The 26,654-nt window shown below is 60.4% G+C and overlaps 2 protein-coding genes across 13 annotated transcripts in view; both read right to left on the bottom strand.

The window, feature by feature from the left end:
* The window catches only part of UNKL (unk like zinc finger), a 34,499-nt gene extending 12,028 nt beyond the window's left edge, over window positions 1-22,471 (bottom strand). Inside the window, exons 1-10 of one of the 12 annotated variants that reach the window (XM_059415734.1) lie at window positions 22,360-22,471; window positions 21,127-21,336; window positions 13,165-13,341; window positions 12,752-12,864; window positions 10,530-10,665; window positions 9,732-9,849; window positions 7,765-7,849; window positions 7,276-7,367; window positions 3,028-3,090; window positions 541-694 (exon numbers count right to left, since the gene is read on the bottom strand). In XM_059415734.1, the coding sequence (XP_059271717.1) occupies window positions 541-694; window positions 3,028-3,090; window positions 7,276-7,367; window positions 7,765-7,849; window positions 9,732-9,849; window positions 10,530-10,665; window positions 12,752-12,864; window positions 13,165-13,341; window positions 21,127-21,336; window positions 22,360-22,436 (1,225 nt within the window). In that variant the 5' untranslated portion in view covers window positions 22,437-22,471. Of the gene's footprint in view, window positions 1-540; window positions 695-3,027; window positions 3,091-7,275; window positions 7,368-7,764; window positions 7,850-9,731; window positions 9,850-10,529; window positions 10,666-12,730; window positions 12,865-13,164; window positions 13,342-16,898; window positions 17,065-21,126; window positions 21,337-22,145; window positions 22,209-22,359 lie in introns of those variants that run through there. The other 11 variants (XM_059415733.1, XM_059415739.1, XM_059415736.1 and 8 more) reach the window with 11 other exon arrangements.
* Window positions 22,472-23,683: 1,212 nt separating this feature from the next.
* On the bottom strand, window positions 23,684-25,912 carry LOC132027055 (ubiquinol-cytochrome-c reductase complex assembly factor 4). The gene is made up of 2 exons (XM_059415731.1): window positions 25,813-25,912; window positions 23,684-25,736 (listed from the first exon to the last, which is right to left on the bottom strand). Exons 1-2 carry the CDS (start codon window positions 25,878-25,880, stop codon window positions 25,370-25,372), a joined length of 435 nt encoding a protein of 144 aa, XP_059271714.1. The 5' UTR covers window positions 25,881-25,912; the 3' UTR covers window positions 23,684-25,369.
* Window positions 25,913-26,654: the final 742 nt, after the last annotated feature.

Below are 26,654 nucleotides of genomic sequence, written 5' to 3'. Positions count from 1 at the left end.
AGAGAGCACGGCAAGAGCCATGAACAGAGCCCCTGCGGAGTCTCCCTTTACCGGGACAGAGATGGGGGCTCGGGTCAGGCCAGCAATGCGAGCCCTCTGCAACTGTGGCCATACATGGGACCACAGACGGGGCCCTGGGGCGGGGGTGCTGCCCAGCATGGCAAGGTCGCCCTCCCGCCCCTACCACCCCGCTCCACACCCTGCTCTCAGGACAACACTCTCCCTCTGGCCAGACTCCAATCACCTGGGTCATCAGTCCCCCGACCCTCAAGGACTCCTAGCAGCTAATGACCACTCAGCCACGCCCCCGCCTTCGGCCAGCCTCGTCCTCACACTCTCTGCTCTCGTCTTAGGGCCAGGAGGCTGCTGCTAGGGGGCGTGTTTCTAGATCACAGACAGTACAGCCACGGGACAGGTGCCTAATACACAGTGGCTTTTCTACAACAAGGAGCCTCCTACCACGTGTCCTGACACAGAGCCCTAAAAAGATACAACGTGAGTGCGAAGCGAAGTCAGGAAACCAGGAAGTGTTAGACTTACCTGGGACGGGCTCGGCAGCACCGCTGGGGGGCTCGGGCGGGTGGGCACAGGCCGGGAGGGTGGGCAGGGCGGTCGGTGAGGAGCTGCCGGAGCCGGCGCTGGACCCCACACCAGGGGCAAGCGGGTGAGCCACCACGGACACGGACAGGTGGTTCTGCGTGGAGACACGGAAACAAGATGAGTAGACGGGCGCAGGGAGCGGTAACGTGACTGCTCCATGACGGAGGCCACTAGAGGGGGGCGCGGGGACAGTCACAGACGGGACGGCTGGCTAACGTCCAACCCCACAACAAATATAACACAGTGTGACTCCTCCGAATGTTTCAGTTCTTTAACTGCCTAGTGGGTTGTAACGACCAGGACAGACAGTCACTAGCTGCCAATCACCCAGGGACGGGCACAAATGCATCTAAAAAGTGTCGCTTTAATGGCCTTTTCTGCAGAAACTGTTTCAAGAGCAGATACGTGGCAGTAAAGAAAAAATCCACCAAAAGGCATCAGCAGAGAACCAACACCGCTTCTGAAAACAGAAAAATAATCTCATTACCCGAAAAGGGTAAAAAACAGAGGGCAAGGCGCGCGACTTCACTCGGTAGCCGCAGATCAGGACAAGTGCGGTCCCGGGGCCCAGCCGGCAGCGTGGCAGCACACTGACGACCCATGGGACCAGGACAAGGGGCAAGCCAGGGCTCGGGGCCCTGCAGGTTGCACCCCAGTCACCGTGCGGTCAGGGACCGGTAGCCACACGGAAGGGAAACGTGTGGTGTCTGGTTTTTGCTTCAAAACGAGACAGAAGTCAACTTTGGACAGGGCCCGCGCCAGCCTAGGCCGGGATGGCTTTACTATGTGGTCGGCCCCAGTTATGTTTTCCACGATGATGATGATGACAATGACAGGAACAGAAAGAACACATGCTTCATGAGGGAAGGCCACCCTGCACAGACAGCTCCTCTGAGTGTTTCCCGGACGGCTGGCTGCGTTCAGCCCCTGGTGCAGACACCAGCCGTGAGCACAGGGGACACTGTGACAGCCCCTGCCGCACGTGTGACATGAGCCTGAACCGCCCAAGTCTGGAGGGCAAGGTCCCCAGGCTCCCGGGGCTCAGGCTCCCGCTCTGTCCCGGCTGAGGCAGGAAGGCAGGGCAAGCAGCCCACCATCCCCCCATGCTCTGAGCCCGGCTGGAAGCCGCTGGCCTGAGGCTCCCGTTGTGGCTTCCTCCACCCACGGAGTCACAGTGCAAAGACGTGTTCTTGGCAGACATCAGGTGACACTCAATCCTGAAACCTGAGGATACCCTCACTCGTGTCTCCCTGGGGCTACACGGAGGGAAGGTCCGGCGCCAGCAGGCACACAGGTGTCCAGAGGCAAGTGAGGGGTCCCCAGAGGACGGCCAGGCCAGCCTCCAACCACGTGGCCTTCAAACTGGGGGTCCCAGGGAAGTACTGGGAGCCACTCCAGTGACCTGGGAAGCCCCAGTGGGGCACCTGCTGTCCTGGGGTCCAGCTCTGGACAGGATGGAGGGTGTCTCTGGGTACAGGCGGGCAGGAGCCTTAAGAGGAGCCTGGCAGCTTGCTCCCGGCTGCTGGCGGACATGAGGATGGGCTGGGGGCCAGCGCAACATGCCCTGGGGTGTCTGGGCTGGTGGGTGCCTGGGTCCCCCGGTGAACCAGCTGTTATCGCCCATGTGTCCAGCTTCAGATTCTTAACGAACATCTTACAGTTTTGATTCCCTTGCAACATCACAAAATAACTAAGTTGCATTTTCACTTCCAACTCCCTTTCTGCTGCTGTCACAGCTCCTGAGACGAGAACGAACCTTCGCAACTTGGTCCAGCCATGATGCAGAGCCCTCTGGGGACAGCCGCAGACCAGGCCGGAGGGAGGCCGGGTGCGCCGCCTGCAGAGGACTTAGGAACAGAGCCCACAGCACAGACCCACGGCAAGAGACGACGTGCTTGCCCACAGGGGCACGTCGGCAGCCACTCGGCACCCCAGGCCTTCCAAGCATGGATGGCGACAGAGAAATATCAGTGTGCCGAGTGCTGAGTGCAGCCGCAGCCAGCGTTCGTGGGGACCCATGTCCTCATGGAAAGCGGAAATCGCAGACAGCGCCGGACGCAGGGGAGAGCGCCAGGCGAGATGGTGGGCCCGGCCCTGCCCACGCCGGGAGGACAACTTGGGGATCTCAAGGGCAGCTGGGGCTGTGGCTGACGCAGCCCCATGGGGCTCTGTTCAGGCTCTGTTCAGGCAGCTCCAAGACACACGCAGACGGGCCGCAAAGGGCACCCCGTGCTCCCTTTGAGGACAATGCTGGGGGCTTCTGTTGTTTCCAAAGGGCAACAGCAGCATTTTCTGAACATTCGAATGAAAGACAGAGGCACAGGCCAGTTTGGGAGGAAGGCAAGTGGAAACACAAGGACACCACAGACGGCCAGCGGCTGGAGAGGTCTGTGGGAGCCCCAGCAGCCAGGGCTGCCCCCGCAGTACCTGCTTGCCGTCCTGCTCGCTGGCCTGGTGGCTGCCCTCGGCAGGGGACTCTCTCCGCTTTGCCTGCAACAGAAGGAGGCAGTGGTGGGCTCCAGGCACACAGACCCCCAAGCCTCGCTCACGTGCACAAGGCGGAGTACAGATGGCTCAGGAGACGGCAAAGGTGTTCATGTCGCTACCCTCCCTCACGTCTGAATCTGTCTCTCCCACCTGCTCCCTGACCTCTGACCTCCGGGCTGGTCCTGGCAGGGGTCATGGGGAGCTCTGCACCGCAACCCCCACTCCCCAAGCCCACCAGCAGTCAGGCTTGAGCTGGAAGCAAAGGGCTCTTCCACTAAAACTGCAGAAAGCCGGGAAGGCAGAGTAAGCTTCCTTTGTGAAGGCACACCCTCCCCTCTCCCACGCCAGCACCGTGTTCACAGAACAGGCCTCACTAAGTAACCCTGGCCTGATGTTACTTCCCCCATACGTTTACTGTCCCACAGCTCACCCCCCTGGAAACAGAAACCCCGTTGCTTTTGTCTCGCTGGTCCTGCATGGTTCACTACTCGTCGTTAAAAGGGTATTAAGCTGCCACATCTAACTGCTTCTCTATAAAGACTTCTAAATGGATACATAATAACCTTTTTCTCCTTTTATCAGTTTAAATTGCAGGGGCCTATGGGGCACCTGGGTGGCTCAGTGGGTTAAGCTGCGGCCTTCGGCTCAGGTCATGATCTCGGGGTTCTGGGATCGAGTCCCGCATCGGGCTCTCTGCTCAGCAGGGAGCCTGCTTCCTCCTCTCTCTCTCTCTCTGCCTCTCTGCCTACTTGTGATCTCTGTCTGTCAAATAAATAAATAAATACTCTTTAAAAAAAAAAATTGCAGGGGCCTGGTCTTGAACCGAAGAGGGTGGTGGGAAATGTTTTTTTCTCCCCTACACATACAGAAACCCTGACTGACAAGCCATCTGCTGGGCCCGCCGGGCCGGACGAAGGCTGTGCTCAGAGCTCTGCATCGGCTCTGCCCAGGTCAGCATCCACACAAGAACTGTGGACCAAAATGTCCTTCAGATCATCGGAATATTCTGATTTTTATAACTCATTTTATAATACGTGAATTCACAGTGGTGGCTCAGGGCATCCTGGCCTTTCTTCCTTTCTTTTTTTGGCTTCTGGAATCACAAAAGAACCCAGAATGATCCCCAGGGGGCGAGGCGGGGAAGGTGTCCAGAGAAGTGCTGATTGGGGCCCCTCCTTTTGCAGGGCGATGGGCCACGGGTTCAAGCCAGATACTTCTGAATCCCCTGCAGCTCTCTTGTCCAGAAGTGACCTTCTCCCTGCAGAGCAGGCTGAGGGCTTCCAAAGACACTGACCAAAGACCTGAGTATCTATGCTTCCAGACTAAGTGACACTGAGGAAAGCAAGGTTACCCCGAAACCATTCTGCTTGCCTTCAGAATATAGGGCTCCCTGCAGGCAACCTCACCCCTTCTTCCAGGCCCCTCCCCGCTGTGGGGGCCTGGACACTCCACACCACATTCCTGTGACACCCAGTGTCAGCGTCCCCATGCCAGTCCAGTTCCAACACCCTCTGCCTGGGGTCAGACTATCACCTGTGACCACTGTCAATCAGGACGCACACAACTCCCCTCGGGCCCCGCCACTTTCTGAAAGAGCTCACAGGGCTTCGGGAAGCACACACTTATGTCGATTTACTGTGTAACGAACGACAGGGCAAAGAACACAGCTAGCTAGGGTCGCACCGGCTGAGGTCTGCAAGAGTCCCACGTGCGGGCTGGGGCCGCCTCCCCAGCACGGAGATGCTCCCCACCCCGGACGTGGGGGATTTTCACGGAAGTTCGTCCCATTAACTCCATCCCCAGCCCCTTCCCGCCCTCGGGGTCACATGGGCTGGCGCAGAAAGTTCTGAGTTTCTAACTGTGGCTTGGCCTTCCCAGTGACCAGCCCCCATCCAGGAGCACTGAGGAACCACCTCAAAAAAAAAAAAAAAAAAAAAAAAAGAGGGTTCTATCACCCAGGAAATTACAAGGGCCTCAATAGCTGTTCTCAGGAACAACATACAGGTTTTCTGGGCATGTTCTGGGCAGAAAGAGCAGGTCTGCAGCGCACACTCGGGCCTTCCCACCCCGCATCTGAACGAGGGAGTCCAACCCTGGAGTCCTTGAACCGGCACAAGGTCTACACACAGTGAGACCCCAGGTGTCCTCGGGTGTGCCCGACACAAGGACACGGCCTGAGTGAATCCGACAGTGCCCCAGAGGCTCGTGGTTTTCGTGCCGAACCTCCACTGGCACAGACCTATTCACGGTGCAAACGAAGCAGCGGGGGGCACGCAGAGCAAAGGCCAGGGTTTGGGGTTTGACGTCAACCCTTACAGACGATGGTACTTGGGAGTGAGGCAGACCTAGGGGTCTGGCTGAGAAGCCCTCCCTGCACAGCCCCCGCCCCAGCGCGATCTCGTCCAGACCTGGTGCCTGGTAGTGGCCAGGCCAGTGAGGCCCCAAACTTGGCCCTCCCAGAGGGGCCACTACAGCAGGAGACCTCAGGGAGGTCTGGGCCAGTGTGCCCCGGGGCCGCCACCAAGTGGTGCACATGGGGATCCGGATATCAGAGCCGGCCTACAGGAGCACGCTGGCCCACTCGTGTTTTACTTTAACAGACACAAACTCACAGGAGCACACGCCTCCCACAGCGGAGGGCTCTGCAGCACTCAGCATGGTCACGAGACTGCGTGACCACAGACCACCACACTTCAGACATCCATCCCCCCAGGAGCTCGCCCACGACCCGGGATCCATTCTGCCCGCAACGGGTCCACTTTTTTTTTTTTTTTTTTTTTTTTTTTTAAAGATTTTATTTATTAATTTGACAGAGAGAAATCACAAGTAGACGGAGAGGCAGCCAGAGAGAGAGGGAAGCAGGCTCTCCGCTGAGCAGAGAGCCCGATGCGGGACTCGATCCCAGGACCCTGAGATCATGACCTGAGCCGAAGGCAGCGGCTTAACCCACTGAGCCACCCAGGCGCCCACGGGTCCACTTTTTAAATTGCCAAATAATTTAGGAAAAAAACATAAAAGACGTTTGCACCAGGCCGTGTCCTCATCAGGCTGTGTGCGCCAGGTGTGGGCTCACTGCTCCCACACTGTCCCCCAAGGAGCCCAGGGCTTCCATCAGGAGTGCTACCTCCCTGGGTACAAACCACCCCCCACAACAGGCTCCACGCAGCCCAGACCCTCAGAGAGGCCCAGCCAGTGGCCGTCTAACCACCATCTAAGCCCACAACTGCCACAGCCCTGAGAACCACCACCAAAAGGAGAGAGGAAGGGTTTCCTGCCGTGTCCAGCGAGGCTGTGGGCTGACTGGTGGTCCAGAACGCTCTCCGCTCAGTCTGCCAGGGGCCACCTAGCTGGACACGAAGAGGGTCAATGGCACAGAGAGGGGGGCCTGTGTTCGGTGGCCACGGGAGTGGGTACAAGGGGGAATCATGCTGGACCCCCCAATGCTTCCAAGCCAGGACGGTGGGGATGCAGCAGGCGCACGACTGTCCTGGGCTCTGGGCTCAGACACCAGTGCCCACGGGCAGAGGCCGCTCCATGCCAGCTCACCGGGAGCGCAGCCACGGCCGGGCAGCCCCTGGCGCAGGACACAGAGGGGCGCAGGATGGCTTGCAACCAGGTGTCTCAGTGGCCAGGCTCCTTGCAAGTGAGTTCCATGAAGAGCAGCCAGTGGGAAGGTGGGTGGGAGATGCTTGCGCACTTCCCGTTTCCTCAGACGGGGGCACTTTCTGGGGAACCCTGACAGTCAGCCGCCCCTGTCCTACAGGAGGGGCAACTCTCACACCCCTGCGAGTATCCAGCGGGAGCAGGCAGAAGGAGCCCCCGCCCCACAGACACGAGGGTCCCGACGTGGACACCCTGACTCTCTCTGTGCCTTTAGCAAAACTGCAGCACCAACCCCAGGCCCAGCTGGCCAGGGGCCACCCGCCCTGCCCGGTCCCTGCCCCTCCCACCACACTGCCTACCCGCGAGGGGTCCCGCCCGGACTCGGAGCCCAGCCCAATGCCATATTTCCCGTGTGGTTGGAGTGCGTGTGTCCAGCGAGGCTGGGTCAGCCCACCCAGGCCGGAAGCCAGCCAGACTTGCACGGACTTCTAGAAGGAGCCGCCGACCCCACATCAGACCCCATCCATCCATGTCCCTAAATGCCATGAGGCCTGGGGTGCCCTCCCCAGGACTCTGTCCACTTACATGTGCAGGCTGGCCGCTGCTGGCCACAGAGCTGCTGGCGGGGGCGGGCGCCGGATCTCGGCAGCCCCAGCCGTTAGCCGTCCCGAGGCTCTCTGCAAGAAAGGGGGATGGTGGACTGTGAGCCCCCGCGGGCTGGAAACCGAGCCAGTGCAGGGTGGCTGGGTCCCAGGAGCCCCCACGCGAGGGAGGAAGAGAGGCCAGGTGACCACAGTCCTCCCAAGTGACGGGAGAGCTACAAAACAGACAAGGAATTTCTCCGAGACCAGCCACCCTCCCCATTAACATAAAAAGCAGACGGGAAAGCCAGAGGGTACAACTGTCCTCACTGGAGCCTGGGCCCCACAGGGCAGGGTGGCCCCTGAGTGGGGCGGGGGACCGGCCCAACACGGCCCTAGAAGGCCTGTCATGGGTTGCCGGCTCCCCTCCTGCTCCAGGTGAGCGCGAAGCCCAGTGGGAGGGGAGCCGCGGGCGGCCGCGTCGGGCACTCACTATCCACGTGCGCGAAGGCGCAGAACGGGCCCCGTGGGCAGTACCCGGTCTGCCGCATGTCATTGCACTTGGTGGATTTGTAGATCTAAGAGACAAAAGCAAAACAACGAAGTCAATAAAACTCAAAAATAAAACAGGGATGCCTGGGTGGCTTGTCAGTGAGGCACCAGGCTCTTGGCTCCGGCTTGGGCCACGGTCTCAGAGCCCAGACCCTGCAAGAAGCCGGGGGCTGCCACCTCGCAGGGCAGAAAACCCCGCTCCCAGTGTCCGCAGAGCTTCCTGAGGACGGGTGCGCACACGGCCCATGCGCCGGGGTCCCCTCCCTGCCACAGAGCAGGTCAGATGTCCTTGAAATCACACGCAGAGTCGACTGACCACTTGGCGTTTTCCGTAAGAGGCCCCGGATTCAGGGCACGGCATACAGCGGCCACTGAAGAAATGACCGAGATGCAAACATGGGCGTGAGCTCCACGGCCAGCCTGGAGCCGCCTCACCTAGATCGGAAACACGCTCATGGTGCCTACAACACTCAGTGCTGGCCACCAGCTCACCAGGACCTCGAAGCCAGGCCCTCCGCACCCCCACCAGATCCCACCCAACATCCTCTGGAAGGCTTCCCCTGCCTCCCGCCTCCCCTGCCCCACAAACGCCACTCTCTCTTCGCTCTCCTTCCCTGGGGCTGCCAGGACCCGGGCCAGAACAGGGCCCCCCGACCCCTGACAGCCAGCCCAGACCACAGGGCAGCCCTCTTCCCGGGCCCGTTGCCCGGCCTGGGCACTGAAAGGTCCCCCATTCCCTGCTCTCTGACTTGCCTGCTCCACCCCTGTCCCTGGCTCTCCCCACCCGGCTCCCCTCCTGCAAGCAGGCTTGGTTCACAGGGATCGGCACACCCCACCCTCCCTACCCACCCGTGAGGCCTCATCCTCCACCCCCAGCCGCCCTGGTCCACATGCTCTCCTGCTCCCCGAAGGGGCTGATCTGCTGGGGTTTTGTCAGTTTTTTAAAGATTTATTGATTTGGCAGAGAGAGCACAAGCAGGGAGAGAGGCAGGCAGAGGGGGAAGCATGTTCCCCGCTGAGCAGGAAGCCCAAAGCAGGACTCGATTCCAGGACCCTGAGATCATGACCTGAGCCGAAGGCAGACGCTTAAGCCACTGAGCCACCCAGGCACTTGGTTTTGTTTGTTTTTTAAAAAGATTTACTTAACTGTTTTGAGAGACAGACAAAGAACACGCAAGCAGGAGAGCGGCAGAGAGAACCTCAAGCAGACTCCCTGGTAAGCGCGGATCCAGACGCAGGTCCAGTCTCCCGACCCTGAGCCCACGATCTGACCGAAGTCGAGAGCCGGCCGGCCGTCGGCAGAACGCACACCCCCTGACCCCAGCGCCTGACTGGTTTGTTTCTGACACAAACCCAAGCCATGCGCTGCTCAGCTCAGATGACTTTGGCCAACTACACCCTTCACCAGCTCCTGGGGGCGGGGGGGCCAACATCTGAGCCCCTGGAATGTCCTGCCTGGGAAGTATGTCCGTTTACCTGGTTGTGCGCCACAGCAGAGGGTAACAACATGATTTATGGGGGCGGCTCTGGGCCCCACGGTCTTAGCTCAGCCTCGGGAGGGCGGGAAACTCAGCCACGGCCACATGACCCCTGATAAAAACCCTAGACACTAAGGGCCAGGGGGTTTCCCTAGTTGGTGACACATTGCCGCTGAGAAAAGTGGGTGCTGGCCACACGACCCACTAGAGGACAGAGCGGGGCGCTGGTGCCTGCTTCCCGGGGACCCCACCCACACGGATTTTGGCCTATCTCCAGTCACTCGTGACCCCTAACTAAGGGCACCACAGCACTGCCGGGCCCCACGAGGCCTTTGAGCAAATCACGGGACCTGTGGAGGGGTCCAGGAGACCCCAGACCCAGAGGAAGACCCGTCCTGGCGCAGGCTGGGAGGGGTGCCCTGGCTCGTACCTCGGGGTGGAACTGCTGCTCTGCGCGGGAATGGCAGTACTGACAGCTGTCCCCGCTGTCACACCTCGCGGGCTCGCCCCACTCGTCACCGTGCTTCACGCTGGAACACGGGGTGGACCTGGGGGCACAGGGTGGGGTCACTAAGGACACAAGAGCAGGAGTTCTTCCTGCGCGCCCCAGGCCGTCCAGCTGTCACGGGGCTCCCGCCACACGCAGGACAGCGCACCTGGCCCCAGACACGCCACCTTCCCACCAGGACACGCAAAAGCAGGCCGAGCACCGCCTCGACCCAGACGGGGACTCAGGAAGCCTGTTTCTATTTTCCACTAAAGGTAAAGCGAGGCTGAGTCCAAGCCCCCCACGCTCACGAGCGGAGCCCGTCGGGGCAGCAGCCGGACCCCTATAGCCGGGGAGCCGGCGGGCTGGGCCACGTGCATTGAGAACCCGCCCCTGGGCCTCGCTCTCCCTGCACCTGCAGGCAGCGGGACTGCCCTGTCCTTGGATGTATGGGAAAAATCACCCGCAGAAGGAAATGAATCATATTATTGTTATTCCCTGGCACACATGTGGCCTGGACACGCGGGAAATTCCCCGCCTCTTCTCCTGTGCGTCACTGGGGTCACAGGGAGTGACTCCACCTCCGCTGAGGAGCGCCCGGGGCTGCAAATCGGTGGCTCTCCGCCCCGTCCCGAAACAACAGGGAGAGCCCGGCCGACCTGGGCACATTCGGCGGTGGCGAGTCCCTGCACGGACCCAGTGGTACTCGGGCCAGCCGGGCCCCCGCGCCCCAGGGCTCACCGGTACTGGAACCTCCTGGGGTCCCGGCGGCGGTCCCGGCTGTTGTGGTAGTGCGGGCATGCGTAGCCCTGGCGGCACAGGCGTGGTGGCTTCGGGCACTGCTCCGTCTTATAGCTGCCCAGCACGAAGTTGGAGTCTGAAAAACAGGGGTCAGCGTGGGAACGTGTAAGGAGGAGCCACCCCAGTCTCGTTGACGGCCCAACATGAGGTGTCCACCCCACGGCTGCGCACGGGAGCGGGGCACGACATCCGCCACAGGCTGGTGAACTGGAGAACCTGCTGCTCAGGGCATGGCCAGATTCAGGGGACCAGCGACCGTGGGGTCCCGCCACGGATCTGCTCACAGAAAGGGCACGGGGGCGGCGGCGGTGGCAGGGACGCGGCTGGCCCAACGGCCAGGACAGTCTCACGCTAGCTCCCAACAGGAATGCTTGACCCCGAACATTCCGGAAACCCTGCAACGGACATCTGAGCTGTGATGTAAACGAAAGACTCTGGGAGGGAAGAGCTCATCCTGTCCGCTTGCCAGGGTGGGGGACACGTGTCCTGCAGCAGCGGGGACGGGGACGCGGAACACAGGGAGTCACGGGATGTGCGGGAACCCCCCCGCACCTTCCCATCTGTGGAACCGAACACTGCCCCCCGAACAGGTCTATATTTCAAACGATTAATTTCACGCTCTTTAAAGGGCATCTCAAAGCAGAAACCTGCAAAACGCCAGTGGGGTCATTTAAAAATGGAGCTGATAGGACATTCTAGAAACCGCTCTGCTCTCGGGCTGGCTACTAATGGGCAAGCGCGGAGCTCCATGCTGAGAGTCAGCGGGCAGCCACAGGAGGGACAGCCCAGCCCTCAAAAAGTGTTTTCTGGTCCGGCAGTGCCGGAGTCTGTCTCAAACACGTCATCGAAGACAAGAGCGGTGACCCACACAGGAGGCTGTGCAGAGAGCAGAAGGGGCTTGAGGAACAAAAGGGCCGACTTTGAGAAAATAAAAATTACAGAATAGGGATTCCCAACGCTGACCGCACGCCTGCTGCAGACACCGGTCCTGCCAAGCGCCACGACACCGGCAGAAACGAGCGATCTGCGGCAAGCGGGTGACACCACGGTTCCTTAAAGCTTCCAACGCTTCGGCGAGCGTGAAGGCACATGTCCGGAAAGTCAGCCGTGACTGGGGGTTGCCCAGCTCCCAGGGAGGCAAGGATGCGGTCTGCACACTCCCAGGTATGCAAACGCACCCCAGGGGCAGCACACACATCCCACCCATGGGGCAGAAGACACCCAAGACACAGCCTATGACCCCAAAGTCCTTCGGGAGGTGATGGACACAGGCATGGTGGCCCGTCCTGACAGTGGGCTCTTAGAGGGGAGAAGACACAAGCCAGCGAGCCCTGGAGGAAGGGAGCCTGAGAAGCTACACCCTGGACAATTCCAGTTATGGGAAATTCTGGAAAAGGCAAAGCCGTGGGAACAGAACGATGGCTTAAAGGACCAGGGGTCTCCAGGGGCTGGGGCAGTGGCAACAGCCTGAAGGATGCTGCAGAGCAGACACAGGATGCACTTGCCCAAGCCCCCCTCTCCCAGCCCGCAGAGACCTGAGAGAATCCGCACTCGCTACTTAGTGACAAAGTGTCAACCTTGGTTCCCTGATTGTTGCAAACGTATCAGGCCGGTGCAGGTGTCTATGACCCGAAACCAGGACTCGCTACTTAGTGACAAAGTGTCAACCTTGGTTCCCTGATTGTTGCAAACGTATCAGGCCGGTGCAGGTGTCTATGACCCGAAACCAGGATGCCGGGGCAGGACAGGGAGGCGTGGGGGCTCACACTACCTGTGACTTGTCCAGAAACCTAAAGAGATTTACCCACGGTAAAATCTAATTAAACAGCCCACCCCCACCTCAAGCCCGCTCTGGGACAGGAAGCCCAAAGCAGCAGGGCCCGCAGCAATCCGCTCCCTGGGGGCAGCTGGCGGCTGACCTCACCACAGACACCCGGGCGTAGAGGTCCGAGCAGCCTGGGGACAAGAGCAGCCTGGGCTGAGACCCACTCGGCCGCCACCACCCGATGGACTGGGGGTAATGCGCGCAGGAGACTCCGTTTCCCCACCCAGTCTCCAAACAAAGAGTGGGTCAGCCGTGCGGTCACTTTGCAGACAGAGAAGAGCGTCAACCCCCCCCACCCATGGCGGCCTCGGGTTACCTTGCCACCGGGGGTCCTCACCCAGGATCTTCTCGATCATGGCCTGGCTGGCCAAGACCCCGGGCTGCAGGTCAGGGACACCATCCGTGCCGCACAGTTGGCCGTCCTGCAAGGCTTCCTGGGCCTGCAGCTCCCTACAACCAAACCACACGGCGGTCACAGCTCCGCCGCGGGCGGCCTCAGCCCTCCGCACCAGTGAGACAACGGTTCTCCGCCGTCACCCTATGCGGCTGCCTGGAAGGCTCCCGATGGGCGTCCCTCGGGTACAACCCGAGATCCAGTCCCGTCAGAGCTGTGCAGTGGTTGGCGAGGCCCTGGCCGCCTCCCTCGGGCTCGGCCCCACGAGCTCCCACGGACACCCACGTCGGAAGGAAGGAAACCATGTCACCAGGGCGAGGGCAAGGCTGGGCGGGGAGCGCAGCTGCCCCACACACCTGATGTCGCACACGGGGGGCCGCAGGTCCAGCGGGCCGTGTGCGAAGGCGCAGTGTGGCCCATTCTTCGAGCAGTGGCCCCGGGCGTCCGTCTCATGGATGCACGTGCCCGTCTTGTAGTAGCGCAGGTGGTACTTGCGCTCCGTGTCCCCAGTCGTCCGGTGCAGGTACGGGCACCTGGAGAGCAGAGGGGCCGGCACAGGCCATCTGAGGCCTCAGGGCTGTGGGGACACACTCGGCACGGACCTGCCCCACCCCGCCTCAGGAGCCAGCCACCCCGTCTCACCGCGGGACCACCGCCCCAGGCACAGCATCCATCCCCAGATGCTGAGACCCCCCACAAATCCCTCCACTGTGTGTGGTAGAAAACACTATTGGGTCTCCCTGGAAATCATCCTGCGTCATGATGTGACCATGGACAAACGGGGCTCTCCTCCCGCAGCTGGACACGCCCTGTCCCTGACAAGCACTATTAGACGAGGGATAGGCAGTCACTCCCATCCCACCCAGGGGCTTTTGGGGACCCCTCGAGGGAAGGAAGGGCCTGCACATGGCCGGAGGGGGACGCTGGTTGCACAAGAGAGAAGCAGGTGCAGGGGGAGGGGCAGGGTCACATGTGGACACTGGCCACTCAAGCCCGGGGGCAGTCCACACGGCTCCCCAGGCAGTGAAGGGCTCGAGTAGCACGGAGGAGACCGGCACACGTGGAGCCGGGCCCCGAGCCCCATCGCAGTCAGTCCCTCTAGACAAGAGCCACAGACACACAGGAGCGAGGAAAGGAGCCCGAGCCAGCCATGCCCCAGAGCCACCCGCGGAGTGATGTGGGAGCCTGTCACTGCCCGGCCCCTCCAGCGACAGCCAGGGAGCAGCATGGGAGGCTCGGGCAAGGCCTAGCCCCACCTCGCTGCGCCGCATGTTTCCCCACAAGGAGCACGGACCAGACTCGGAGAGAACGGCTCGGAGGCCACCTCACTCTCAACCCCTCTCCCTGGAGTAAGGAAACGCAGGCTCAGCCCTCGCACCGGGGCACCCAGACCTCCGGGGCACCCGTGCCACACACAGCATGAGGAGACAGGACTCCATGCCCAGCCGGACAGTCCCTCGGAACCAACCAAGCAGCCACCAAAGGAGAAGCCAGCGGGCGGGCCAGGCAGGTGCGCTCCCGGGATGCGGCCAGAAATGCACTGGACACCTAGAGGACACATTCTGCTCAGTGAAAGAAAAGAGACACGAAGGGACAACGGCCTTATGATGCCGCTCCAGGTGGTCCTAGGAAGTCAAAGTGAGACCAACGGGCTGAGGGGGGAGCGTGGGCGCGAGCGGCTCAGGAACCAGCGGGGACCCAGTGCAGAATGGCAACACCTGCGTGCGAAGCTGGAAGGATCTGGAAGCAGAGGCTGGGGACGGGTGCACAACCCGATGAGAGTGCTCGCGGCCACTGCACCGCACACGGAAATACGGTTAAAATTACACGTTTCACAGCACACGTGCGTAACCGAAATCATCAACAAAACCCCCGGGACCAGAGGAGAGAGGGGAGAGAGAGACCTGACCTACTCCTACAGGAAGGTGTGCTCACAGCGCACTGGAATGGGAAGGGAGGCGACTGCACACCACAGGGAACCCCTCCGGTCAGCGTCCTGTGAACTCTCCACGGGAACAGTGGTAGCCGCTGCCGATCGCCAAAGACGTGTGAGACACAGAGAGACGTCCCAAAACGCCTCGGTCTCACTTTGTGAAAACAGCGAACAAGGACCACGTTGCCACTGTGCATCTGAGACCAGAGAGCCCTCCCCAGTGAAGGTCCAGCGCAGGCATGAGTGCGGGCGCCGCCTTGCCCCAGGCCCCGCTGCACCAGCTGTGTGTCACAGGTCTGCGTCCCCCCAGGCTCAACCCTGTGTGTGCACGAAACACTGGTTTGTGACTCAATCTGGGGCAGCCAGGTGGCAAGGCAGCCATAGAGACCAGCATCACTCGCAAAGAGCACTGACCGTGCTCCCTGCAGGTGCCCCCCGCCCCAACCTCCCATCCCAATGTAACAATGTCACGGCTTGGCCCTCACTCCCTTCCTAGCAGCCCCTCAGCAAAGTGCTAAGCACCCTCTGCTTTCTTTGCTGGTGCTGTTGCCAGCGCAACCAGAGCCTGCCTAGTCCCCCTGCCCAGGCCTCAGCACTGAGCATGGAGCACCGAGCACAGAGCAACCAGCACCAGCACAAGGGCCAAGCATGGAGTACTGAGCACCAGCACCAAGCATGGAGCAGCAAGCATGAAGCACTGAGCACCAGCACAAGCACCAAGCACGGAGCAGCAAGCACAACCACCAACTACCAAGCACGGAACACCAGCACCAAACAAAGAGCAGCAAGCATAGAGCACGGAGCACCAGCACCAAGCACAGTACACAGAGCATGCACAAGTGCCAAGCACACAGCACTCAGCATGACCACCAAGCAGAGAGCACCAAGCATGGAACACAAAGCACAAGTACCAAGCACAGAGCATGAAGCACCAACACAAGCAACAAGCACAGAGTATCAAGCACGAAGCACAACCACCAAGCATGGAGCACCAAGCACCAGCACCAAGCATAGGGCACCAGCACAAGCCCCAACCACAGAGCATTGAGCATGACCAACAAGGAGAGAGCACTGAGCATGGAGCACAAAGCATGACCACAAAACAGAGCGCCAAGCACGGTGCATGGAGCACCAAGCATGGAGAACCGAGCACGGAGCACTGAGCACAACCACCAAGCAGAGAGCACTGAGCACCAGGACAAGCACGGAGCAGCAAGCACGGAGCACAGAGCACCAGTACAAGCGCCAAGCACGGAGCACTCAGCATGATCATCAAGCAGAAAGCACAGAGCATGGAGCACAACCACCAAGTACAGAGCACCAAGCACAGTGCACGGAGCATCAAGCATGGAGCACTGAGCACCAGCACAGAGTACCAGCACAGAGTACCAAGCACAACCACCAAGCAGAAAGCACAGAGCACAACCACCAAGCACAGAGTACAGAACACCAGCACCAAACATGGAGCACCAGGACCAGCACAAGCACCAAGTACATAGGACTGAGCACAGAAAACGAAACATGACCACCAAACACAGAGCGCCAAGCACAGTGTGTGGAGCACCAACACAAGCACCAAGCACAGAGCACCAGGCATGGAGCACCAAGCAGAGAGCACTGAGCGCAGAGCACAGAGCGGGCATTATTATTTCACACGGGCATGACCTCAAGACACTGAAGGGCTCTTATTTAATGAAAGAAAATGGTTCCACCTTGGGAAGGTCTGAGAAGTGAGGAGAACACAGAACGCTCAGAACACAGCGGCAAAGCCAGACCCTCTCTGGGGCGGGGAAGAGCTGGGGCTCAGCCCAACACGGCACGAGCATTCTTCCTCGCAGGAGCCCACTAGTCCCTGGGCCACGGGCAATCCCGCCGCCCCCACGATGTACCTAGGTGTGACTCAGTTCTGCCGAGCACCAGTTCAGGTGACGCCCTCGGTACTCAAGCCATCTGCCCCAATCAGTGACCCAAACAGTGGAATTCAACCAGCATTCTGTCAGGGGCATCCGGCATGTGCAGGAGACCAGCACAATCCCAACGTGCTTGAACCCGTGGGCCAAGAAGCGGGGAGCAGGGAGGAACAGACCAGGGGCTCAAGACTGCCCCTACCTCTCCAGGACAGTCTGAAGCTGTCCCCCTCCCTCTGGTAGTGCTCACCAAGATGGGTCTGCGAAGGGACACAGAGATGGCCCACCAAGCTCGGACCCACTGCGCATCAGCACCGGCCAGGAGCTCACCGGGGAGTGCGTCACAAGCCCTGGAAGGGTGGGCCAATCCCAGAAGGTCTGATGCTGCCAGTCCAGGTGAGAGCCTCAGAGCCCACCTGCAGGAGAGCCCCAGGTGACGTCAATGCTACTGGGCTTTAAGGGGGACTCCCTTTAACCCAACTTCCTGCCAGCTCCCAAGGGGCTGGGGGGCGGGGCGAACACAGCACACAAATAAGTAACTGAGATGTGGAATGGAACGGGCCAAACCACCAAGGGCAGCCACATAGGAGACAACAAACATGAACAAAGGGAGGACCCATGGGCTGCAGACAACTGGGGGCAGGGAGGTGGGGGAGGGTAGATGGGGCTTCTGGGAGGAGCTGGGAGGAGTGTCACGGCACACCCACCCCTACTCTCTGATGCTAGGGGAGGGGAACTGCCCACTAACCCCATGTTGACCATGCCCAACCCCTCCGCCCTGCACCCTCAGTCTCAGGACCTCGGAGCCAGGCCAGTGACCCATGGCTAGTCCCTCACAGGGAGCCGCAGCACCACCAACAGGTGTCACTCCTCCCTGTGTCCCTGCCAAGCTGACACCCCGTCCAGAAGACAGAAGGTTCCAGTGGCCTGCAAGGGGTCTCCCTGTGCCTGGGGCGGCCTCCTGGTTGCCTCCTCCACCCCTGCCCCTTCGCTCTATGGGGTTCCCCCAGGCCAACCTGGTCACCTAATTCCCTCAAGCTGGTAATGTGTCACCTAAAAGCCTGTATCTTCCAGACCACAGACCCATGACCATGGGCTACATGGCTCTAACCTTCAGGACCTGCCCTTGGCTCTCACCTCACCCCAAATGCCCAAGCAGAGTTCACTGGTAAGACCAGTGTGGGGCAAGCGTACAGCTACCCCACAGGGAAATTCACCCGGAACTGGGGACCGCAGACACTCGGGTCTCTGAGCACAGCAGAGCTGACAGAAGGCAGGTGTGGTGCAGCAGACGCTGAGGACAGCAGCTCCAAGCAACACCTGGGCGTCCAGGGGCAAGCCCACCGAATCACACACCAACAGCCCACCTGGTCCAGGGCCTGCGTCCTCGGAGACCCCAAGCGCAGTGAGGAGGGGGCTGTGGGGACAAGAGCCAGGCCTGCCAGGGGAACCCTGGAGGAACGGGTCGGGCCCATATCTTATCAAAGGATTGGGAGGGCCACTCGCCAGGGCAGGAGCAGGGTCAGCAGAGGAGACTGGTTACTCTGTACTCGGGGTAGCTGGGGGCTGCTGGTTTCCCCAATGAAAAGTTTCTCCATGAGAGGCCTCGAGGAACCGGGCGAAGCGAAGCCCTTTCCTCTCCTATGCCAAAGCCAACCTGAGGGAAGACACCTGCGCACGCACGTGCTCTCGGGCAGGGGGAGGGGCCGACCGCATTGCGAGCACTCACACTAGCCCGCGGGCCTGGCGAGCGAAGCAGGGCCGGCGGGGGCCTGGGGCTGTCCACACAGACCTGCTTTCGGGACGGGGCCGACCTGAAAACCCTCGGCACAGGCGTGGCCTTCCTTGAAGCCCGGCCTAAGAAATACCTGGGACGGATCCTCCAAGAGGGAACACCGGCGCAGTGCAGCCGGGCCGCGGTGCAGCGGGGCCGGAGCCCAAGCTCCGAAGCAGCCTCTCGCACCTCTTACCGTCTCGGTCTACTGCTCCACGCACACCGCGCGCCGCGGACCCCCGCGCTCCGGCCGCGGGGCGGGGATGGGGCACGTGACCCGCACGGCCAATCGTGGCCGGCACCGGGGGGAAGGGGCGTGTCCGGCAGAGGGGGCCGCCCCCAGAGAGCTAGGACCGCGGGTCTGGAGCGCGAGACTGATTTTCCCCGGGCGAAAGGGGGGCCCGTCCGCCCAAAGAAGAGGATCGTGGCGGGGTGTCTCTGGGGAGGGGGAGATGAGAGAGGGATGTTTACCGAGAGGGGACACTGGCGACACCAGGGGGGGAGAAGGGGGCCCTGGAGGAATGGGTGATGGCGAGAGGGAAAGGGTGACCACCCGCCACGGAAAAGAGGTGTCGGTGGGGGAGGGGCCACAGGAAGAGAAGTAACAGTGAGGGGAGAAGGTAACCGCCAGCTTAGAAAACGCCCTGACAGCAGGGGTGCCATCCCTCCATCTCCGTCTTGTCCTGCCCCACAGCTCAGCTGAGAGGTGGCCTCAGCCAGCGCTAAGACCAACACTGGATGCTTATGTCACCTGACAAGGACTGAAGGGGTTCGGCCCTCTCAGGGTGTTCATGCTTTAAAATAACAGATTGGCACAACCTACTTACAAATTCCATGAAGATGCTATGTGAACCAGTCAAACCGGACAAACTCGGCCACTCCACTTGTGGGGAATGAGAAAGCCCCTCCCCCACGTAGTGGAGCACCAATTACTAAGGAGAGATCCCAGGGGGACATGCATGCTACCAAACACTTCCTAAAGGATTGATGCTCAAGACAAAGGACAAACTGTTTACTTAGACCTGTGACTTTCTCACTGTATGGACAGTCACCGGACACACCCGCAACAGAAAAGGGCCAACAGGCAGCTCACTCCCACTCATCCTGATTCTCAGTGATGACCTCCGTGTCCCTGAGATCGCATGTCACTATTTCTGTAATCAATAACTGTGTGCTACTTAATTATTCCTGAGCCCAGCTGAAATGACCACGTGCAGGTAAGTGTCCACTGCTAACTCTTCATCCTGAGAGGCCGGGATGCCATCCTAAGGCCCAGCAAAGGGGCCAGGTCAGTACCAGGACACACAGACTTCAGAACCCCAAACAGCTGTTCCAATAGGCTTTGGCCGCATGCATTAAGAGCATTAGTGAATATGCCACTTGGTTCTCTAGGACAGGGTCAAACATGCTGGGTGACTGGATCCCTAGCACCAGTGACAAGCATCTGTACCCCCGCCCCCCGGGGTAATTCAGGACTCAAGGCTGGGGGGGTGACTGACATGGCCAAAGGAAATGTGGGACCTGATGTCAGGCCTCAGCTAGACAAACACGTCCCTTCTGAAGACCCGTTTGCAGAAAACATCAGCTCAAGAAACAATTAAGTAACACCCTTGTAACACTTCACAGAAGCAGGGGTGCCTCAGGAGCTCAGTCAGTAAAGCGTCTGCCTTTGGCTCGGGTCATGCTACCAGGGTTCTGGGATCAAACCCCCTCATCGGGCTCCCTGCTCAGTGGGGAGACTGCTTCTCCCTCTACCTCTGCCCTTTCCACCCTGCTCATGCGCTCTTCTCTCTCTCTCTCTCTCTCTCTCTCTCTCATTCTGCTTCTCTGTCAAATAAATTGAAAAAAAAAAAACAAAAAAACTCCACAGAAGCCTCACCATCTCAGCAGGGGAGGAGCAGGGCACATCTCTTCAGCAGTATTCCAGCTGCCTCGACAACAACCTTACTGATCTTGAGCTCAACTACACTTGCAGTAAGTGTAAGAGTATAAAGTTTATAACACACAGATGAAAAGTTTCCTCCCTGGCCTGAGACCGCCCCCAAATCAGTGCTGGGTCTGAACAGAAGGGGGGCAAGCAGTGGTTACCAGAGGCCCTGGGGCCCAGGGAGACTGCCCCAATCCAGGCAGAGACGGACCAGCCATCCTCCTGCCCCAACGGTCCAGGAGAAAAGTAGAAAGCCTCCGGCTACAGATTTCTGCCCACTCCACGAACGCACATACTCTGACTTGTGCTCGCCTGTTTCCCAGTCTACATATTGCTGAATAAATACATCTGTTCATAACACCATGAAGAAACTTGTAAGAAAAAAGCCAACCAAAACAAAACCTTCGTTTCTTAAATTTTAAGAGTACTACGGAAATGGCAGCCTACAGATACAATAACGTCCCTACCAGTCTGTTACAGAGAAGTCAGACGACTGAGCCACAAGAAAGGAACTGCTCCAGATATGATTTGCAAGCATTCCAGCAGCCCTCTGGCCGACAGCCACAGACAGCCTCGAACAGGTGCACATCCTAAGGGCTGGTTTTAACGCAGGGAGTGCGGGGACCCGGTTCCCACGTGGGCGGGGCAGGGGGTCCGGAGCTCCGGGAGACACACAGCCCCGCAGGCAGAGGAAAGCCACTGGCGGCCGGGGGAAGGCTTCCGAGGGAAGGCAGGACCCGCTCCGCAGAAGGCCACCCGGCCGCGGCGCACACTCACTCGTCGCCGTCGGGGCACACGCCGCTGGCCTCGTCGTACTTGGAGCAGTACACGTCCGGGCTGTAGTTGAAGGTGCCGTCCCGCCTGCGGAGCGGTCTACGCCGACGCTGATTTAGGAAATGCCAATGGAAACAGGTAAATGGCCTGTGCTGGGCGCACTTGTGCTGCACAAACAGGGAGCACTGCTCTGTCCTAAACTCCTTTAGATACCTAAAAAGACAAACAGCGTTGCGGGTCGCTTCCGCCGCCACCGCCGCCGGCGGGCGGCATCGGGGGACTCGTGGGCGGGGACCGGACCCCGCAAGCCAGGGCAACCCAACCTCAGGAGCAGCCCCCACTCTGAAGGCAGATGACCCCAAAGGCCGCCCCCCATCCCCAGAGCGTCCCTCGCATCTCAGGCACAGTCCCCGACCCCAAGCGCAGGCAACCATCTCCGCCCTGAGGTGCGGCCCTCCACTCTGTGTCCGGACGGCCGCCCTACCCTACCCCCAGCCCGGGTGCGAGTTCCCAGACCCCGTCCGCAGCAACCCCCATCCCGGCCACGGGCGTGAGCCCCAAGTTCAGGCGCGACACAGCGACCCCGGGAGCGCCCCAACCGGGGACAGAGGCAGCCCGAGTCCAGATGGCCGCCCTCCCTCCGAGCCCAGGCGCGGCCGTCCATCCCCGACCCCAGGCGCGACCCCCCACTTCCAGTGCAGACGGCCGCCCTTCCCCCAGCACGGATGCGATTCCCTGGACGCCGTACGCAGCATCCCCCAATCCCGGCCCCCGACGCGACCCCCAACTTCAGGGGCGACACGGCGACCCCAGGCACGCCCCGAGCCCCAAGCTCTGGTGCCATCCCTGATCCCAGACGGAGGCAGCCCGGGTGCAGATGGCCGCCCTCCCCCCGGCCCCCAGGCTCATTCTCCGCAATCCCCCGAACCCTCAGCGAAGGCCCATGGACCCCCGCCTCCTGGCGCGCTCCCCAGCCCCCGCCCCCAGGTGCCGCCCCAGACCAGGGCGCCGCCGCCCCAGACCTCAGGCGGCTGCAGCCCGCGTCGGACGGCGGTCAGCCCGCCCCGAGCCCAGGCGCGACGCTGAGGCCGGGGCGGGGGCCGGGGGGCGGCGCGGGGCTCCAGGCCGCACCGGCAGCGGCATCCAGGCCCAGGTGCGCGGGGCGCGGGCCGGGGGGCGCACGGGGCCGTCCCCCGGCCCGACCCCGTCCCCGCCGCGGCCAGCCCGGCCACTGACCTGTAGTGGGTCGGCTTCTCCGTCTGCGGGGGGGACCCGCTCAGCGCCGCCGCCGCCGCTTTCGAAACCGACGGCATTTTCAGTCAAAACAATGCAGCGCGCATGCGCCAGGCGGGCCCGCCCCCCCCCCCCCGGATCCCCCCCCGCCCGGGGCCCCCCGCGACCCCCCCCCCGCCCCGCCCCGCCCCGCCCCGGCCCCGCGGGCGTCCGGTGGACCCCGGACCTGCCCGGAGAGCGCACCCCGCGCCGGCTCCGCAGGGACACGCCCCGAGCGCGCCTCCCCCGCCCCCGGTGCACACTTCTGTGCCCCTGCGGGCTCCCCTCGTCCGCGTTCACGCCAACCCGCGCTCAGGCGGACCCCGGCCCCTCCCGCAGAGCGTCCTGCACGACCCGGAGCAGGTGCCCCGCGTGGGACAGCTGGCTGGCAGCTCACAGCCCACTCCTTCATAGACTCTACCCCCCCCAGGCTGGGTGCGGAGCTGCGGGGACCGGACGCCGTGGCTTAGGGCTGGGTGTGGGAGATGTGGGGGGCTGTGCAGCGCTGCTTACGGGTACCCAGCTTTCTCTTAAGGATTGCGAACAAGTCCTCAAATTAGGCTGTGGTCATGGCTGCCCCAAGTCACTATTTGAAACGTTTTTTTCATTACATACTGCAAGTGGGTGAATTGTGTATCAGTAACGCTGATTTTAAGAAAGAATCCAAGAGGCCTACAGTCAAGGGGAAGTCACACACGGCTCTTGTCACCACGCGGACGCACTGGGGGGGGGGGGGGGCTCGGGGAAGCAAGCAGCAGAGCAGCAGCAGGGTCCTGGCTCGGTGAGCCTGGGGTAGGAGGGAGGATATGCACTTCAGGAGGGAGAACCTAGGTTCAGAGCACGCAGTTTTGTAAATATGAGGCATGAGACACTTCTGAAAATGTTCAACCCAGCTAGTAATTAAATTAAAAATTATTTTAAAAAGCAAGTGAAAATAAGGCAGAGCCCATAGAGTGGGTATTTTCTGTTCTGAACAGAAACCCTCCAATGCTGCAGCAAGACAAGCCCTTGAAGGAGGGCGGTTGGGACAAAGACTGAGACGATGAAGGGCTTTAGGGAACAGCTCCCCTGCCCACCTGCTCTGCCCTGCCCCTTGGAAAAGCCCAGGTCCCGGAGGGCCTGCTCCCACTGTCACCAGCGCCTTGGTCTTCCTTCTGCTCAAGAGGACCACCGTGCCCCGGGTGTAAAGTCCAGAACCAGAAACGCCCTCGCCGGCGGCTGCCGTAGAAATACTCAGGATGTGTTCCCATGTAGTACATGATGTTTCATCCAAAAGATTACCCACCCCTGTGTTTTGAAAAGCTGTGTATTTATACACACAAAACAATCTGGGAAGGTAAACAACAAAGTGTTCACAGCAGCTGGCTCTAGGCAGTGGGATTTTTAGTGTTTCTGATTCTCCTCCTTTTGCTTACTATGGTTATCTAACTTTTCCAGATAATCCATGTTGTTTCTGTCATATGAGAATTAATTTTAATTAAAACAAAAATTCTTTTCATTAGGCCTTTTTCTTCCCCCTGCAGGAACTACTGAGAGAAAAGTAAGGGTTCAGGTTTGAACAATTTGCTCCAACAAAATAGTTTACAATTAAACAGGTAACAACCATGCCAGGTTAGAGAAAGGACGGCTTAGTTCTTTGCTCCTGCTGGGATAAAAATGTAGCCTGAACTACAATTAGGTCAATTTTTCCAAACCTTGATCTGTCTTTAAATAATGAACATACTTGCATCAGTTTTATTTCCCTACTGAGCCCAGACACTGCCGGACGGAGAGTACTCCCTCACAGAGACCCTTCTGGAAGCCAGCACACTGGCAGGCATCCAGCAGCCTTCAAACACACCAATGAAAGAAACCTCCATGTAATTTTGGGACCAATGACATGCCAAGATAAAACCTTCCACTAGAAGCGTAAGTAAACAAAATCCTCCTTTAGTGCATCTTGTATTTAATTAAAAACCAAGCTGTTTCTTACTTACTACTTGAAAAGGCTATCATTTAGATGCCCAAAAATACTGTCTGCAATTTGTCAAAACAAATACTTATCAGGGGCACCTGGGTGGCTTAGTCGTTGGGCGCGTCTGCCTTCGGTTCCCTACTACGCGGGAAGCCTGCTTCCCCGTCTCCCACTCCCACTGCTTGTGTTCCCTCTCTGTCTCTGTCAAATAAATGAATAAAATCCTTTTTTAAAAAAAATCACCAAAAAAAAGGAAAAATAAAAAGAAATACTTATCAGTCTTATTCTATTCAGAAAATCTGGTGACCTTTTTCTGTCACCAGAAAACTGTTAAACCTAAAATTCTGTAGAGCTGATGAAGTTCATTATTTCCAGCATCCTTCGTAAACTCCACAATTTACATTCAGATTTCTTCCCTCAGTTCCAACTCTGGAAAAACAGAACAAAGGAACTGGAAAGGACTAAAAGTCTCCCCCTCTATTTTTCTAAAATGAAACGCAAACAAGGGGAGGGGATCGGCTTGATTCCACATTACCAAATTAAAATGTACTGTCAATTAGTTTGTAAAACAATTTCTACGCACTACAGTACACTGCAAATCGGAAGGTTAACTCTTTCGCCAGCTGTTCCGTCCCCGAAAACAAAAGACCCGCGAACTGGATCCGGGGATCACGAGTGTCACGAGCACCGCTTCGGAAACGCGATCGCGCCGTAGAAAGACACCCCACAAATTCAAAAGCGCACGACGCAACCGAGGCTTCTCCCGAGCATCTGGAAACGCCATGTCCTCTGGACGTATCCGCTGGGTATCAGTGTTCGGCCGAAAGCCGGCCCCGACAGGATGGCCTTCCGCTCCGCCTTCCACGCGGGTCAGCGTGGCCCGGTGCGCCGAGTTCTTCACTCCGCTGACGCGCGCAACCGCGGCAGAATCGCCAAACCCGATGGCCAAAGCGTCGGGGCGGCGGCCTGTGCCCTCGCCGCCAGCCACGCGTCCCCCGCTGTCCCCGCGCCGCCAGCCCGCTAAGTCCTCGCCTGGTGGGCAGCCCGAGCTCCGGGCTCCTGCGAACCCTCGCCGGGCTCCGCCTCCTCTTCCCCGAACACCTGTTTCAGCCACCGGTCCGCGCCGGTCTCCTGCCGCAGGAAGCACCAGAAGACCAGAGCCATGAGAGAGAGGCTGAAGGGCAACACCCTCCACCAGGCCCGCTGCTGCTCCTTCCCCAGGGAATGCTGCACCGTCCAGCGGGACGGGTGGGCTCGGCTGGAGGAAAAGTGAATGGGACGGTCAGGGTCGTCCTCTTCCTCGGCCGCGGGCGGGGCCTGCGCTCGGCCACTCGGCGGCGGCTGGGCGCGCGAAGTCCAGCGCACGAACCTCAGCGTCCGGACGGCCCTGCAAGAGAGACAGCTGTGAGCGCGCCCGCCCGTCGCCCCCGCCCTCGGCCGATCCAAGAAGCTGCACAGCTCACCCGGCCGCCGGCGCACACAGGACGCCGCGCATCGCGACCCGGCCTCCACGCTCGGCGCCGTGGCGCATCGGGTTGGCGTCACTTCCGACGCGTGAAACCGGAAGCCGGACGCCGTTCGAGGCCTCTGTTCACGACTATAGAACGTGGGTCCGGTCGCGCGACGGAAATAACGCGCACTCTCGGGCGGCCTCTTCCGTCGCAGCCAGCCACCCACGCCAGGCCGCAAGGGCGTGCCGGGAACTGTAGTTCGCTACCAGCCCGAAGAGGAAGGAGCCGAGAGGTCCCTGAGTGCAGGGGCGGGTTGGAGCGAGATCGTGGCACTGGCCCCCGCGCACCCCGCACCCTTCCTGCCGTGCAGGCGCAGCCCCGGGATTCGTGCGGCTGCGCGACCGCAGGCCCTCGCCCACGTCCTGGCGCTGTGCGTTGCCCTGTGCAGCGTACGCAGAGCTGTCTCTAGACCCAGACCTCTTTGCGGGGCGGCGTTTCCGCGCAGGGCTCGGCCTCGGGGCCGCGATCCCGCAGCCGGCGCCGCAGGGCACGCGCACGGCACTCCCCGGGCGTCGGGCCTGCTCGCCGAGGGCCAGCGGGACCCCGTGCGCACGTACGTTGCTCTCCTGGGTCACCCTTCCGAGTCAGGCGGGGGGCGCCCTTCGGGCTGCCCTGGGGCTCCCTGCTCGGCCCTATAGGGACGCTGCTGGAGCTTTTGTCCTCAGTGTCAAAACCGGGCCTGGTTTGCTGATCTTTCCCGTCAGAGGGTCACGGAGGGTGTGCAGGCATCCTCACAGACGTTGTGGGGGTGCGTGTAGGGGCGCTGGGGACTGCGTGACACAGTCAGATGGCGA

The sequence above is a fragment of the Mustela nigripes genome, chromosome 11 (assembly GCF_022355385.1).
Source record: "Mustela nigripes isolate SB6536 chromosome 11, MUSNIG.SB6536, whole genome shotgun sequence".
In the NCBI taxonomy this organism is placed as follows: domain Eukaryota; kingdom Metazoa; phylum Chordata; class Mammalia; order Carnivora; family Mustelidae; genus Mustela; species Mustela nigripes.
Note: the sequence above shows the minus strand (reverse complement) of the source record. Positions and strands in the feature narration are given on the sequence as shown.

Bases quoted from the DNA above. Each gene is read 5' to 3' on its own strand.
- LOC132027055 (XM_059415731.1), bottom strand. From the start codon at position 25,880: ATGCGCCACGGCGCCGAGCGTGGAGGCCGGGTCGCGATGCGCGGCGTC. The intron at 25,737-25,812 runs GTGAGCTGTGCA...TCTCTCTTGCAG, and splicing joins CTGTGTGCGCCGGCGGCCGG to GGCCGTCCGGACGCTGAGGT.